Source organism: Rhinolophus ferrumequinum, chromosome 3, assembly GCF_004115265.2.
Source record: "Rhinolophus ferrumequinum isolate MPI-CBG mRhiFer1 chromosome 3, mRhiFer1_v1.p, whole genome shotgun sequence".
NCBI classification, from domain to species: domain Eukaryota; kingdom Metazoa; phylum Chordata; class Mammalia; order Chiroptera; family Rhinolophidae; genus Rhinolophus; species Rhinolophus ferrumequinum.
The window spans coordinates 61,053,078-61,068,119 of record NC_046286.1 but is presented as its reverse complement, the minus strand read 5'-3'; the positions used below and the strand labels follow the sequence as shown (position 1 = coordinate 61,068,119).

Here is a 15,042-nt window from a genome sequence, read left to right as displayed (position 1 = left end):
TTACATTTAATTTCAGAATTCAGTACTTTATTTCTCTCTAGATATGTATAAACATTTTAAATGATATCCAAAGTAAGATCTTTAAGGGATTTCTGCTATAATTTGCTTCCTTAGTCTGACTCTCGTCTATACTCTTCAAGCAGATCAATCTTAGAATGAGCTAGAACCAACTTTTTTTTTTTGAGATATTGACATACAACATTATATTAGTTTCAGGTGTGCAGCATAATTATTGATAATTGTATACATTGTGAAATGATCACCACAGTAAGTATCATGAACATCACACCGTGCACAGTTAAAAAAAATACATTTTTTTGTAATATGCATAGGACCAAACTGTTCTTAATGCTCACCCGTACACAGAGCTAATCTCTCCAATTCTATGGCTTCTACTTCCGTGGTATTTTCTCTCTTCTGTTTCTTTTTTTTGTGTCAAAGATATTTTCCTGTTTAGATTTTGTTTATTAATTCCTGGTGCTTATAGGTAGATACCATAGCCAGACAGGGCACAATTTAACCTTTTCAGTTTTATTTCTCACTATGTCCTATAATTTGAATATGTAAGAATTACTTCCTAAAAATATTTGTTTCCTCTCTACATGTAGCTCACACTATTTCACTATTCTCATCTGTCTTCCTATAGTATGGCTGACTCCACGTGTTAAAAGAATACAGGCCAAATCAATTCTTTTATGCTTTCTTTTAAATTATTATTAATATACAGATGGTATCATACTATATATATTGTTCTAAACTTTTTATACTTAACATATCTCCAATGGGCTTCCTGATCAGTCTGTGGCTGAGTTATATTTTATAAAAGCTGTATAAAGTTTCAGTTTATGTTTGAACAGTTTTATTAGGTTTTTGGTTTTTTGTTTGCTATTACATAAACAATGCTAATGTAAACTGTGCACCAATATCTTTTTGAATGTATGGAAATATTTATAGGGTTAATTCCTAGTAGAATTGTTGGCTCAAAAGATACGTGCTTTTATAGGAGTGACATGGGGAATATAGTCAATAATATTATTAGGTTGGTGCAAAAGTAATTGCAGTTTAAAAGGTTAATAATTGCAAATATTACTTTGCAAATATTACCCCAATTACTTTTGCACCAATCTAATATAATACCTATGTATGGTGTCAGATGGATACTAGACCTATAGGGGTGATCACTTCATAAGGTATGTCTGTGTCTAATCACTATGTTGTACACATGAAACTAATGTAGCATTTTATACTGTAATTAAAAAATAAATTTAAGAAAAGTGATGGATGTCACCAAAATGCCCTCCTTAAAGATTGTACCAGGTTTTCCTTATTATTAGCAGGTTTTTTAGATGGCTCTACCCTCACTGTTACTGGCTATTAAAATTTAATACTTGCCTGTCTGATAATTGAAAATGGGATCTTACTGTTTTAACTCGCATTTTTGTGAGTGAAGTTGGACAGTGTTGGCCATTAGTTTTTCTGTATTTTGCCTGTTTTCTCAGGTTATTCAACTTTATCTTTCATTGGTTTCTGAGTTATTTACCTTTAATAAAATTATCCTTTGGTTTTATGTTGCAGATTATTTGTCTATAATTTGTTCTTGGTCTTTCAACATTGTTTTTATGGTGTATGGTATTTTTAACCACATAAATTTAACTTTTTATATGCTTATCTTCCAACCTCTCCAATATATTGTAAGCTTCATGAAGGTCAGGACAGCATCGTATTCCTCGTTATATTCCCCATCTTATCTAGCACTAGCAGTACACCCTATTATAGGTGCTTCCAAACTAATAATTGAATCACAAAACTAGGGAAAAGTTATTATTCTTACTCTTGTCTCTTTAAAAACCCGAAATAGAGCATTTTATAAGGGTTAAATAAGTTGAAAGTGACCAATCATAAGAGTTTATAATCAACAGTGATAGTTCAGTGGCTTAAACAATAAATCTCAGCATTTTTCATTTGTATTTTGATCAAATTGAATTGAAAGCCCTTGTGGTGATCAGGAAGACATTAGCAGGCAAACTTACCACTCTAAATGTAATGAGCAAATAATATTAAGAATTACTTGATGTGACTTGATCAAAACTCGATAGCAGTCCTCATATAAAGAGAAATCATAGCCAGCTGAGAAAACTAAACAAAAGAATTTTCTTTAACTATGATCCTTTTTTCAATGTATAATCTATCAACTATTAGCTAATCATAGAAAGGATTGGATTTTTTTCCCTCCCACTCTCCTTCTATTAAACTGAATCAGATATAATCATGATTATGTCAAAAGTTCAAAAGGGAAAATGGAAGGTAAAATGAGCTGAATTGGCACTCTTCCCTCAACATTGTACCTGTAAGCTTGATATGTTGTTTCAGAGATTAACTTTATAGACTTCCGTACCCAGAAGTATGAAAATTCTTAGGGAACTCTTTTCACAAGCTTGATCTTAACATATTGAATAAAGAGAGCAGCTAATCCTCTTTGTAAAGTAATTTGAGAGGAGGGAATTCAAAATGTAGAATCTCACCTGCAGAAAACACTCAATTCTGTAAAGGCCTTTCTATCTTTAGACACTTACAAAGACTTAATATTTTAATGCGGAAGGGTGAACTTGGTTAAAAAGCCAATGGATGAAATTAGAGAGAAATAATCCAGTGCTTTCTTTCTGGGAATTATCATCCTACTCTCCAGGGGGCCTAATTTTATTCCCTGTGGGGAATGAGAGTACCTCTCTGTACAGCAAGCCAGCATCTCTAAATATAAGCTTGACTTTTAGTATAATAAGAGTCTTGTTAGGTGCAATTTGCTCTTAGTCATTAATACAATGAACAAATGTTGTGGTTACCTGGGAAAGAAAATTCAAGTGCTTTTAAACCTCTTGTGAGATTCGGTTTCATGCTTGAAACCTATACACTGTTATGCCCAATAGCATCTGTAGAAGAATCCAAGCTATAAGGTATACAACATAGAGAAGTTAATACACTTTGGAAAAAATTTAGACCACTAAAAAATGGGTTTAAGGTCCTGAATAAAAAGCTTTTCTTTAGCTGAAGGCCAATTACCAGTGGCAGTAAGTTTAACAAATGATTGGAATTTCCTTGTGAGTGAATTTTACGTCATGATGATGTCCCTGTATCCAAAGTAGGAAGCCAGTCTTTCCTTCTGGTGGCACTTAATATTTTTCTTTTCATCTGTAAAGCAGTTTGCAGTTCTACAGGTGCAAAGACTGAATTAAGGACCAAATATAATCTGAGAGTATATACAATTGACACTTGAACAACACATAGGGGTTGGGTGGGGTGCTAGCCACCCCCCACACAGTTGAAAATCCACATGTAACTTTTGACTCCCCCAAAACGTAACTACTGATAGCTTACTGTTGGCTGGAAGCTTACCAAAAACATAAAGTGTATTAACACATATTTTGTGTTACATGTATTATATGCTGTATTCTTACAATAAAGTAAGCTAGAGAAAAGAAAATGTTACTAAGAAAATCATAAGGAAGAGAAAATACATTTACAGTACTGGACTGCATCGATACCGTGAGTGTAGGTCGTCTGTTTACAAGATGAATCGTCTGTCAGCACCTGCCTCATTATTGTCTTACATGATACAAAACACTGTAGGTGTTATATGTATTACTCACACTAGACATCAAAAATGAAAAGATACTGTGAAAATTTCATATTTATTTACAGGTGTGATTCATGCATTGATAATGAAGAAGCAGCAAATGATTGCTTTATGGTAGCCTAGTGTACAAAATTATTACAGTAGTATAGTATGTACTACAGTTAACTTTTTGCAGTTATGATTTAATCTTTCACATTTCTTTAGACAGCCAATGGCGCCATGTGTGGTCCATAAGTGTGTGTGTAAGTTTTGATGTTTTAATTTTTACAATAGATTCATACATATCTTAGGGTAGTAAATGATAAAATAGACTAGTATCTACATACATTTTATGCATTCATGACATACATAACTTCTTAATTTTTTTTGGTATTTCTAGGTTGCATGGTTCTTCCGTATTTTTCAAATTGTCGCAAATCTCAAAATTTTTCAGTATATTTATTGAAAAAAGTCTGCGTGTAAGTAGACACGCACGGTTCATACCCGTGTTCAGGGGTTAACTAGTATTAGGTAGCATTTTCAGTATGCTATGGCATTAATCGTTAGGTCATTTCTGTCTCCTACAAACTTTGTAGTATTACATGCGTTTTACAATCTATTCTCAATAAAATTGTAATGGTAAACAACTTCTGCTAATTGTCCTTAATCATAAACCATTTTTAATTGGATTCAGAAGTATATTTTCTCTTTTTTTAGGGATCAGTAAAAGATAATGGAAATATTTCCTGTTTAACTTCAGAAATTAACAGAAATGATCTTTGCAATCTTGTAAAGGACAGTCTCTGCAAGTTTTCTTCCATTCCTATGTAACCTCCAAGTACTGGGCATTACGTTTTCCATTCTTAAACTTGCCCTCAGCCTGTAAAGCTCTGAATCTATGAACCTGATGTAAAGGGTATGGACTCCTAATTTCCTACGAGTGGTTAAGAGTGATTTTCTGGCATTTTAAAAGAAGACCATTAAAAATAACCCTTTATTCATTTCTTTCATTATGCAACATCTAATCTAGTCATAATAACAAAATATTTTATATTTCAAAGTAGTTCAGGTCTCTTTCCCCTATGAGCATTATATACTAAAGTGCTATCTAAACTGGATAGCAATTAGAGCTAGCTTTATCTTCACCCCTTTCAGTTGACGCTTTTACACCTCACTGAAATAGAAAAAAATGACCTTTGTTTATATAACTAACCTTGGGCATAATGACATCCAAAAGCATATATGCAAACATGCATTTTGGAAGTTGTACTCGAGTGTAAATAACATACTATTTTAACAGCTAAGTTTTATTTTGTTGGAGGTAAAATGGCACCTCAATAAATTTATGATTTTATTAAGGTAAACAGGCTTGCTGTATTATTAATTTGACATATAGATCCCCTCCCTTTTTTTGAAGTCCATGTAATATGCTTCAATTTAGGAGTGACTTTTTTTCTTGCAGACAAATCTGCCTATTTTCAAGCTGAAGGAATCTACTGTTAGAAGAAGATACAGTGACTTTGAATGGCTACGAAGTGAATTAGAAAGAGAGAGCAAGGTAAGAATTATTTGTAATGGAACTTTAAAGCAAAACATTCCAAATCTCAATATTGAATACTTCTCTGGAAAGTTATCTTGAATAGATAAAAGCAAGTATGATTTCTTTTTCAAAGAGTTCAGTGTTATCTTATTTCATGGGAGATGGAGGAAGTCTCTAATTTTTCCTCAGAACTGTCTTCCTTCTCTTGGCTACTTTAATGGCTCAATTGATGCCTTTGCTGACCCACTGGATAACACTCCTTAGAACTTCCTTGCTGTTCCTTCCTTCCTTTCCCTCATCTTCCTATGCCACCTTCCCCCTCCACATCCCTGACAAGTTTCTCTTCCCCAGCACATCTCAGATGTCAATGTATTTCCAGTGGTTTTTACTGACTCACCATAAATACGTTTTGTCTAATCCAGTACTTCCCGTACTGTGTGTGATACGTGCTGATATTCTTCAGGTTAGCTTTTTAAATGATGGCCATGAGCTACTAATGGGTTGCTACCTGCAATTTGAAAATACTGTTACGTACTTTGGTAGGAATTGTCTTCTCTTAGAAGAAAATTTGGTGGTTTTGGCTGCAAAATAAATTGGAGCATGGTATCACACTAATATCCCTTGTTTCAACCCTCTGTCACAGTTACATCAAAGGGCATGGTATGCTCAGAATGATGAAGTTACTTTGTGACTAGAGTATAGTAGGAAAGAAGTGGAGATGATAGGAGCCTGAAGTACGTTAAGGATTGCTTATGCTTATTTCTGAAACATAATAAGCTAGAAATGGAAGGAAAATTCCTTAAGCAGATAAATGTGGCTGGATATAAGAGCAACATACACAAATCATAGCATTCCATCAAAAATATAAAGGGAAAATCATTTTACTCATAAAATACTTACGAATAAAATGAGAACTATAAGACCCATATACAGAAAAGTTTAAAACTTCACTGAATGACAAAAGAAGACCTTAAATAGAAATAACTACATTCCTGTTTTGGAATATTCACTTTTGAAGATTCATTTATTCTGTAAACATTTAAGAGCTCATTCTGTGTGTTCTATGAGTTACAGGTAGAGCTGTGAACAAATTAACATCCTCACTTTTATGGTGCTTATATTCTGCTGGGCAAGTTGGGGTGGTGGTGAAGGGAAGGCAGAAAAAATAAATACCTAGTATGTCAGATGATAATGTGCTCTTCAAAAAAAAGGAAAGAGAAAGAAAAAACTAATTAAACTAAGAGTGCCAGGAGAGCAGCTCTCTTATTGGATGGTCAAGGGAAGGCTTCACTTAGAGGTGGTGTTTTAGCAGTAGACCTAGGAAATAAGGTAGTACCTCCTAGCTTATTTAAAAATTCATAAAATTCTAATAGAGATATTATGGAGGTCTTTATAAACTTGCAGCTTTATATATGAGCTTTAGAATCAGAGAAAGCTCAAGAATAGCCAGAAATTTTCAACATGTATTGAGCACCTGCAGACATCAGAACATACCTTACGGCTGTAGTAATTAAAATAATGTAGTATTATTGCCTTAGGGATGGGCAAATAGATTAGTGAAACGTAATAGAATTTAGAAGCTGACCCATGTGTTTATTGGAAGTTTAGTTCATAACAAAAACAGCATTGTTGATCAGTGGGGAAAGGAATTCATATTCAGTAAGTAGGGTTGAAACATTTGGCTATCTACTTGGGAATAAAGATTTATAACTCATTGAATGTATTTTATATATATTCAGAAGACCTACGAGGTGTGATCAAACAATACGGTGAATGCTCAAATTTAAGAAAAAAAATTATTATAGTAAAAGACACATTGCCATTAATCCCCCTAAAAATACTCCCTCGGGTGGCCTGGTGGCTCAGGCGGTCGGAGCTCCGTGCTCCTAATGCCGAAGGCTGCCAGTTCGATTCCCACATGGACCAGTGCCAGATGGCTCAGTTGTTTGGAGCACGGGCTCTCAACCACAAGGTTGCTGGTTCGACTCCTCAACTCCCGCAAGGGATGGTGGGCTGTGCCCCCTGCATCTAACAATGGCAACTGGACTTTGAGCTGAGCTGTGCCCTCCACAACTAAGATTGAAAGGACAACAGCTTGACTTGGAAAAAGTCCTGGAAGTACACACTGTTCCCCAATGAAGTCCCGTTCCCCCCCCCCCCAAAAAAAAAAGTACTCCCTCTCACCTCAAACACGCTTGTCCCATCATTCTTGCCACTTTCTGAAGCAGTTCTGGAAGTCCTCTTTCATGAGTGTCTTTAGTTGCGCTGTTGTGGCTGCCTCAATGTCCTGAATCATTTTGACTTTGGGGAAGAACCAGAAGTTGCACAGTGCCAGATCCAGTGAATAAGGTGGATGAGGCCACACCGTAATGTTTTTATTTGACAGAAATTGCCATATATCAGAAGTGATGTGTGACATGGAGCATTGTCACGATGGAGGATGATTTACGGCACACTTTAAAACACACCTTCTCTCAACCGTACCTCACACCCGACTGACTGCACTGAACAAGTTGAAACTTGTCACACACACTGTTACTAAGGTTCTATGTGCCACTTCCCGTATTGAAGATCTCTGCCTTTCTGTTGGATGGCACTTGGCAGCAGCATTCACTGTATTTTTGGATCACAATGGAAAGGTTCCGTGTCACACATCGCTTCTGGTCTGACAGTTTCTGTCAAATAAAAACATTACGGTGTGGCCTCATCCACCTTATTCACTGGATCTGGCACTGTGCAACTTCTGGTTCTTCCCCAAAGTCAAAATGACCATGAAAGGAAAATGTTTTGAATTGATTCAGGGCACTGAGGCAGCCACGACAGCGCAACCAAAAGCACTCATGAAAGAGGACTTCCAGAACTGCTTCAGAAAGTGGCAAGAATGATGGGATAAGTGTGTTTGAAGAGAGAGGGAGTGTTTTGAGGGGGATTAATGGCAATGTGTCTTTTATTGTAATAAATTTTTTAAATTCAAACGTTCACCATATTTTTTAATCACACCTCATAAATGTACAAAACAAGTTAGGAAAGTTTTGGGTTACAAAGAAGATATTATGGCTATAAGAAAGAAATGTCTTTTTTCCCAGCTTTATTGAGATAGAATTGACAAATAACAATTTATAAGCTTAAGGTATACAACATGATGATTTGATATATGTATATATTGTGAAATAATTACCACAAGGTTAGCTAATAACATCCATCACTTCACACAGTTACATTTTTGAGGGGGGGCGGGTATGAGAACATTTAAGATCTACTCTCTTAGCAATTTTTAAGTATACATTACAGTATTATTAACTCTTGTGATTGCTGTACATTAGATCCCCAGAACTTATTTATCTTATAACTAGAAGTTTATACCCTATGACCATCATCTCTTTTTCCCCACCCCCACCCCCTGGCCCTGGTAACTGCTGCTGCTGCTACTGCTACTACTACTCCTCTTCTGAGTTCAACTTCTTTAAATTCTACATATAAGTGAGATGATACAGTATTTGTCTTTCTTTGTCTGACTTATGGAAGAAGTGTCTTGTTAGACTTTGGGCTTTACTTCCGTAGTACACGGCACATTGCAGTGTTTAATAAACGTTTGGTGATTGTGTGTGTCACGTTTTTTAAATAGTAGCTATATTGACATATAATTCACATGCCATACAGTTCACCCAATTAAACTGTGCAGTTCATTGGTTTGTAGTATATTTACAAAGTTGTGCAGCCATCACTATGGTCAATTTTAGAATATTTTTATCATTCCATAAAAGAAACCCCAAACCTGTCAGTAGTCACTACCAGTTTCTCCCCCTACCTCGCCTCATCCAGCCCTAGATAACCATTAATCTACTTTCTCTATGGATTTGCCTGTTCTGGATATGTCATATAAATATAATAGAAGCATAGAAAATGTAGTCTTTTTTTGTCTGGCTTCTTTCACCGAGCATGTTTTCAAGGTTCATCCTGATGTAACATTAATCAATACTTCGTTTTTTTAATTGCCAAATAATATTAACTACATTTTATTCAATTCATCAGTTGATGGACAGTTGCATTGTTTCTACTTTTTGGCGATTACAATTAATGCTGCTATGAACATTTGTGTACAGGTTTTTTCCTCGACATACGTTTTCAGTTCTCTTAGGTATATAGTACATACCGTGTTTCCCTAAAATAAGACCTATAGTAAAATAAGACCAGGTCTTACATTAATTTTTGCTCCAGAAGACGCATTCGAGCTGATTGTCCGGCTATTTTGGGGGAAACACGGTACCTAGGAATGGATTTACTTGGCCACATGAGAACTCTGTTGAACCTTTTGAGGAACTGCCAGACTGTTTTCCAAAGCAGCTGTATCATTTTTACATTTCCAAGATGTGTGAGGGTTGCACTTTTTCTCCACATCTTCACCAACACTTATAATCCATCTTTATTACAGCCTTCCCAGGGTGTGTGAAGCTGCGGTATCTTACCATGGTTTTGATTTTCATTTCCCTGATGGCTAATGATGTTGATCATTTTTTCCTGTTCTTATCAGTCATTCATATATCATCTTTGGAGAAATTTTTTTTCAGATCCTTTGCCCATTTAATTGAGTGTTTTGTCTTCTTATTATTGATTTGTATCTAGAATATACAAAGACTCTTACAAGTCCCTTACCAGTTATATGATTGGAAAAACTTCTCCCATTCTGTGGCTTTGTTTTTCACTTTCATGATGGTGTCCTTTGAAGCATAGTACTTCACTATTAACATCTTGGGAGTTTAACCTATATGAAAATTGTACTTTTATTACAAGATTGCTAAGAACAAGTAAGTTATTTTGTTTATATATTAGTAATTTTAACTGTTATACTAGGCTAGAAAGTAGTTGACATTTACTGTGTTTATTGGTCATGATGGTGAAATCTTATAGCTTTTATTTTAGTTTACTTTGCCTTTCAATATATTATGCTAGCCAAATATCCTTTCAACTTCTTGCCCCACGAGCACACACATATCTTCAGATTCATGACTTATAAATTGGTGTAAGAATTCTAACTAGGTCTTTTCAGATTGTTTAAGCAAAAATAATTTAATGTTGAAAAGGATCTTTGGAATCTTAGCTGAACAAGCCACTGGTGATTTTTATGTATCATTAATCCTATTGCCCACAACCTCACCATCCATTTCAGTGACTATTTTGAATATTATGTTAGCAAAATTGTATCTACTATATATCTACATAGTAATCTTTAACCTTTTTTGCTAAATTCTGCTCTGAATTAATTGTCATCATTTATTTAATGAACTGGTTCTAGATTCCTTTTCTTATGCTGGCTTAATAGACAGAGATGTTCTTCCCTGTCCGTCAGACAGTTCTCCTGGAACTCAGTCAGTCGTCACGACCCCTGCTTCTCAGTTGTAAGGTTCTGTAGGTTTGAACTCTCAACTTCACAAATTAGTGGAAAGAGTCAAGAATGCTAAAGCAACCTTACAGAGACAGGTCTTTAGATGTCTTAATCTTGGTCGTCTGGGGAGAGTAGCTCTAGGAAGGAGTTAGAAAGTTCATATTGGGCATTTGGTTTTGTAGAGGTTTTTTGCTGTTCCTTTGTTTTTTGCTGTTTCTGTATGAGGTTGTGTTGCTCTTTCCCTTTTTGACCCTGTTGAATTATTGTTTTAGGATAACTCCTACTTATACAAACTCTGGATCAAGGGTTTGAAGTTTTACTTCTTTTAGAATATGTATGATTTGAATACTAGTGTTTACTATTTATATTTCTCCTTGTTTGAATTGTTTGCTTTACACCATTTTCTCTGTTTTGGTGCAAGATTAGCTAAGTGCCTGGTTGTTTAACACATATTTGAGCTTCTGTTGTATGCCCAGCTTTTATTGAAATAACCATAAGAAGCCTAAGAGAGGGTCTGATTTGAAAGAGTTAATAGTCTAGATTGGTGGTTCTCCACAGGGGCAGTTTTGTCCCCAAGAGACATTTGGCAATGTTGGAGACATTTTTTATTGTCATAACTAGGGGTGCTCCTGGCGGTGTCGAGTGGGTAGAGGCCCGGGATGCTGTAAGTACCCTACGGTGCACAGCAAGCGCCCCAGCCACCCAAATGTAAAGAACTATATGGTTCAGAATGTTAGTAGGGCCATGGTTGAGAAACCCTAGGATAGAGAAACCATACTAACCTATGAAATAGATGGCTAGGTGCTGTTTAATTCAAACAAATATTTGAATTTGTTTTAATAATTCCCAGAAGAGAGATATCAGTATATGAGGTATGATCAAAAAACATGGTGAATGTTTAAATAAAAAAAAAAATTATTACAGTAAAAGACACATTGCCATTAATCTCCCTCAAAATACTCCCCCTCTCTTTGAACACACTTATCCCATAGTGCTTGCCACTTACTGAAGCAGGTCTGGAAGTCCTCTTTCATGAGTGTCTTTACTTCACCCTCTGTCATGACAATGCTCCATGTCACACATCCCTTCTGGTACGGCAGTTTCTGTCAAATAAGCACATTAGGGTGTGGCCTCATCCACCTTATCCACCGGATCTGGCACCATGCGCCTTCTGGCTCTTCCCCAAAGTCAAAATGATTCAGGACATCCAGGCAGCCATGACAGCATAACTAAAAACACAAAAGAGGACTTCCAGAACTGCTTCAGAAAGTGGCAAGAACGATGGGATAAGTGTGTTCGAAGTGAGGGGGAGTGTTTTGACAGGAATTAACGGCGATCTTATTTTGACAGGAATTAAGTGTCTTTTACTGTAATAAATTTTTTTTAATTTAAACATTCCTCAGATTTTTGATCACACAAGTTGATCCTTTGGGATGTTCCTATAGTGTGGGAAGGAAGAAATGACAGATCTTTGGGGAAAGATAGAATAGTGGATTTGGGAGAAAGTCAACATGTTTCTTAGCCTAGGAAATAGAAGAGTGACGACAAGTAGTTGATTATTTTGTCATCACCTCAGACACAAGTAGGAAGGACTATACACAGATGGTATGAGGTGGAAGAAATTGATCACAGGATTTTTATCTGCCCATGTCAGAGCATTGTTAATACCTTATTTCTTCATTGAATTGAGAGTCGATTTTGATCTCCACAGTTTCTGTTGTAGTCAAGCATCGTCTTCTTCAATTGACATCAAAACTGAGGGGCATAGTTGCCTTTATTTCAATAGTGCTTGAATGTTCTTTTTGTGCTTTGCTAAGAAGTCCAGGAGAAATGATAATTAAGCTATGTGCCCTGCCATTGAAGAGCTTTGTACTAATGGGCTAGTCTGCATTTGGTTATCTTGCCTCCAAAACATTAGTTTTTCAGTATGCTTTTTACTAATTCCCTTTTATATTTAGACAAGCTTGATTGACAGTGGTTTGGCTCGCGCAGTGAGGATATACTTTGTCTTTATGTTGTGCTCTGTAAGTATTCACAGCCCAGTCACCATGTTCAGGAACATTCTTTGCTTATATTGTTTTAGGTTGTAGTTCCCCCGCTCCCTGGGAAAGCATTTTTGCGTCAACTTCCTTTTAGAGGCGATGATGGAATATTTGATGACAATTTTATTGAAGAAAGGAAGCAAGGGCTGGAGCAGTTTATAAACAAGTAAGTGCTTTCTGCCTCTCGGGGTTTTCTGAGACAGTTAACCTTATGTGACTACTAATAATTTAGATATTAAGTTAAACTGTAATGTTGCTTTTTCTTTTGGTCCTTGCCAAACTTTTTGTATCATTTAAATAAAATAAAAGTATATAACAAGTTGAATATCATGTGATAAATATTAACCTGCTTGAGTGATTGAAGTGTTGACCTAAGTTTTTGTTTTTCTTGGTTAATTTATGCAAATTACATTTAAAATTACAGCATTTAAAAAACACAGTTTTATTTATGATTCTTTCTGATTTAAGCTATGTTCTAGTATGAACATCAAAACTTAAACACTTCAAATCATTTTGTTTGATTGCAGATGGAGGTATTATCAGCTTGTCATATAAAGGTGCACATTTAAAATTTTCATGGCAAACTGTTCTCTTGGAAATGTAAGAAGACTTGGGATTGTTTATCTTTTTCTTTAGAAACTCTTAAACTCAAAGCAAAATTTTGAGCTTTAAATTTTATTCTCATTTGAAATATAGCCATTTTTTAAAAGTTAAATAGGGAGAGTTATGCCAGGAAAGGGTTCACTATAATTGTGGGTTGGCCTTAAGTTCGACCAAATAAGGTCAAATCCTAGAGAATATTGGTTGTGAGCTATTTATTAGAAGCACTTTAGTTTTTATCTAGTGGTTTAAAGATCTGTGAGTGGTAAGTAAACAGAAAGGAAAGTTATACAAAGCCTTTAACTTTTAGTTATCTACTGTAGTACGTAACCTTCATTGTTTTTTTATGAACATACTTTCCTTTTGGAGAAGGCAATGCTAGGTTACATGTTTTTAAATTCTGAGATAGAAATCTGTTTGCCCAGTCTGATCTTGTGTTTAGTCTGATGAAAACTTTTAAAAACAAGCAACCCTCCTCTGTCCTGCCCCCCCAAAAAAAACCCATACACCTGTGCCTATTTCTTAGGATTTTGGGTTTTTGTTGAACTTCAGTGTATTTCTAACTCTCTCCTATATCTTTTCCTTCTTTAAAATGGATTCTTAGAATCAGGACACATTTCATTTTTAATAATAAAGTTAATTTAGGTTTCTTATGAATATACCAACTAATTTGTAAAGAAGCTAATTGGGTACATATGCCAGAAGCAGTGCAAAACTAGTGATTAAATGTTTTATAAATTACCTTTGTGAACCAAAGGAAAGAAAATTTACCATAAGTTGATGGAGTGTAGCTTTATGGGCAGTCCAGAACAACACTTATTACTACACTGTACTTCCTAACATTAAACATATGTGTGTTTGACCTCCCCCCTATAAAATATTGGACTAAATTTGTATTTTTTTATTCCTAGGGTCGCTGGTCATCCTCTTGCACAGAATGAACGTTGTCTTCACATGTTTTTACAGGATGAAATAATAGATAAAAGCTATACTCCATCTAAAATAAGACATGCCTGAAACTTGGCGAAAGGGGGTAAAAAAAACTTTCCGTGACTATTACCGATTCACCAGTGAAGACGTTCTAACTTTTAGCATGCTGCACAGAAACTGGTATAACATGCCTTCAGTATACTAACACTCGTATGCTCTGTTTTATTTTGTTTTGTTTTAGCAATTGACAAGAAGTTAATTTGCTTTAGTGAAAATCCCTCATTCCAGCCTTTCTCTGTAATAACTCTCTATAATCCCTCATTCCAGCCTTTCTCAAATGTGGTACACACAGTAGCCTCCCAAACCTGTTACCGGTATAATCTGCAGTGTCCTAACTAAAGTTACTGACTTGGTCTTATCTGCACAGTTTTTGTGTCATGTTTGCTTCTTGAACCTGATTACCTAGAATATTTCTCTTCTCCCCTTTGTAATACGTGCTTGTGTGTAGGAGCACTACCCCACTGGTTGCCAGCACCCACATGGAAGATACACACTTGCGTGCAGAAAGAATCTCCCTTCAGGCTTGTAATACCCTTCACAAGGAAGATCAATGAGGGAAATCTTTATATTCTGTATAAAAACAAAATCAAATTTATATACTAAAATCATTTGTCTAAAAATTTAAGTTGTTTTCAAATAAAAATAAAAATGCATTTCTGATATGCACTGATTGTGTTGCCTTCAGCTTTTCTTTTCTCCCTTTATGGCTTTCCTACTTAACTCACTTGTTGAGAGGGATTATTTACTAATTATATACTTCTCATTCCTGTAACTCCATTCTTCTTTAAACAGCGGTGATATCAAATATGCCACCACCCTTTCAATGGGGTATTTTCTTTTAAACAACAAAAAAAGTGATGTACTAAAAAAAGCATTC

The 15,042-nt window shown here is 35.4% G+C and overlaps 1 protein-coding gene across 1 annotated transcript in view; it reads left to right on the top strand.

Annotated features, from left to right (window-relative positions):
• SNX3 (sorting nexin 3) overlaps nt 1–14,836 on the top strand; it is a 40,651-nt gene extending 25,815 nt beyond the window's left edge. Inside the window, exons 2-4 of the mRNA XM_033103553.1 lie at nt 5,073–5,168; nt 12,617–12,741; nt 14,087–14,836. Coding sequence (XP_032959444.1) covers nt 5,073–5,168; nt 12,617–12,741; nt 14,087–14,192 — 327 coding nt within the window. The 3' untranslated portion in view covers nt 14,193–14,836. The remainder of the gene's footprint in view (nt 1–5,072; nt 5,169–12,616; nt 12,742–14,086) is intronic.
• Nucleotides 14,837–15,042: the final 206 nt, after the last annotated feature.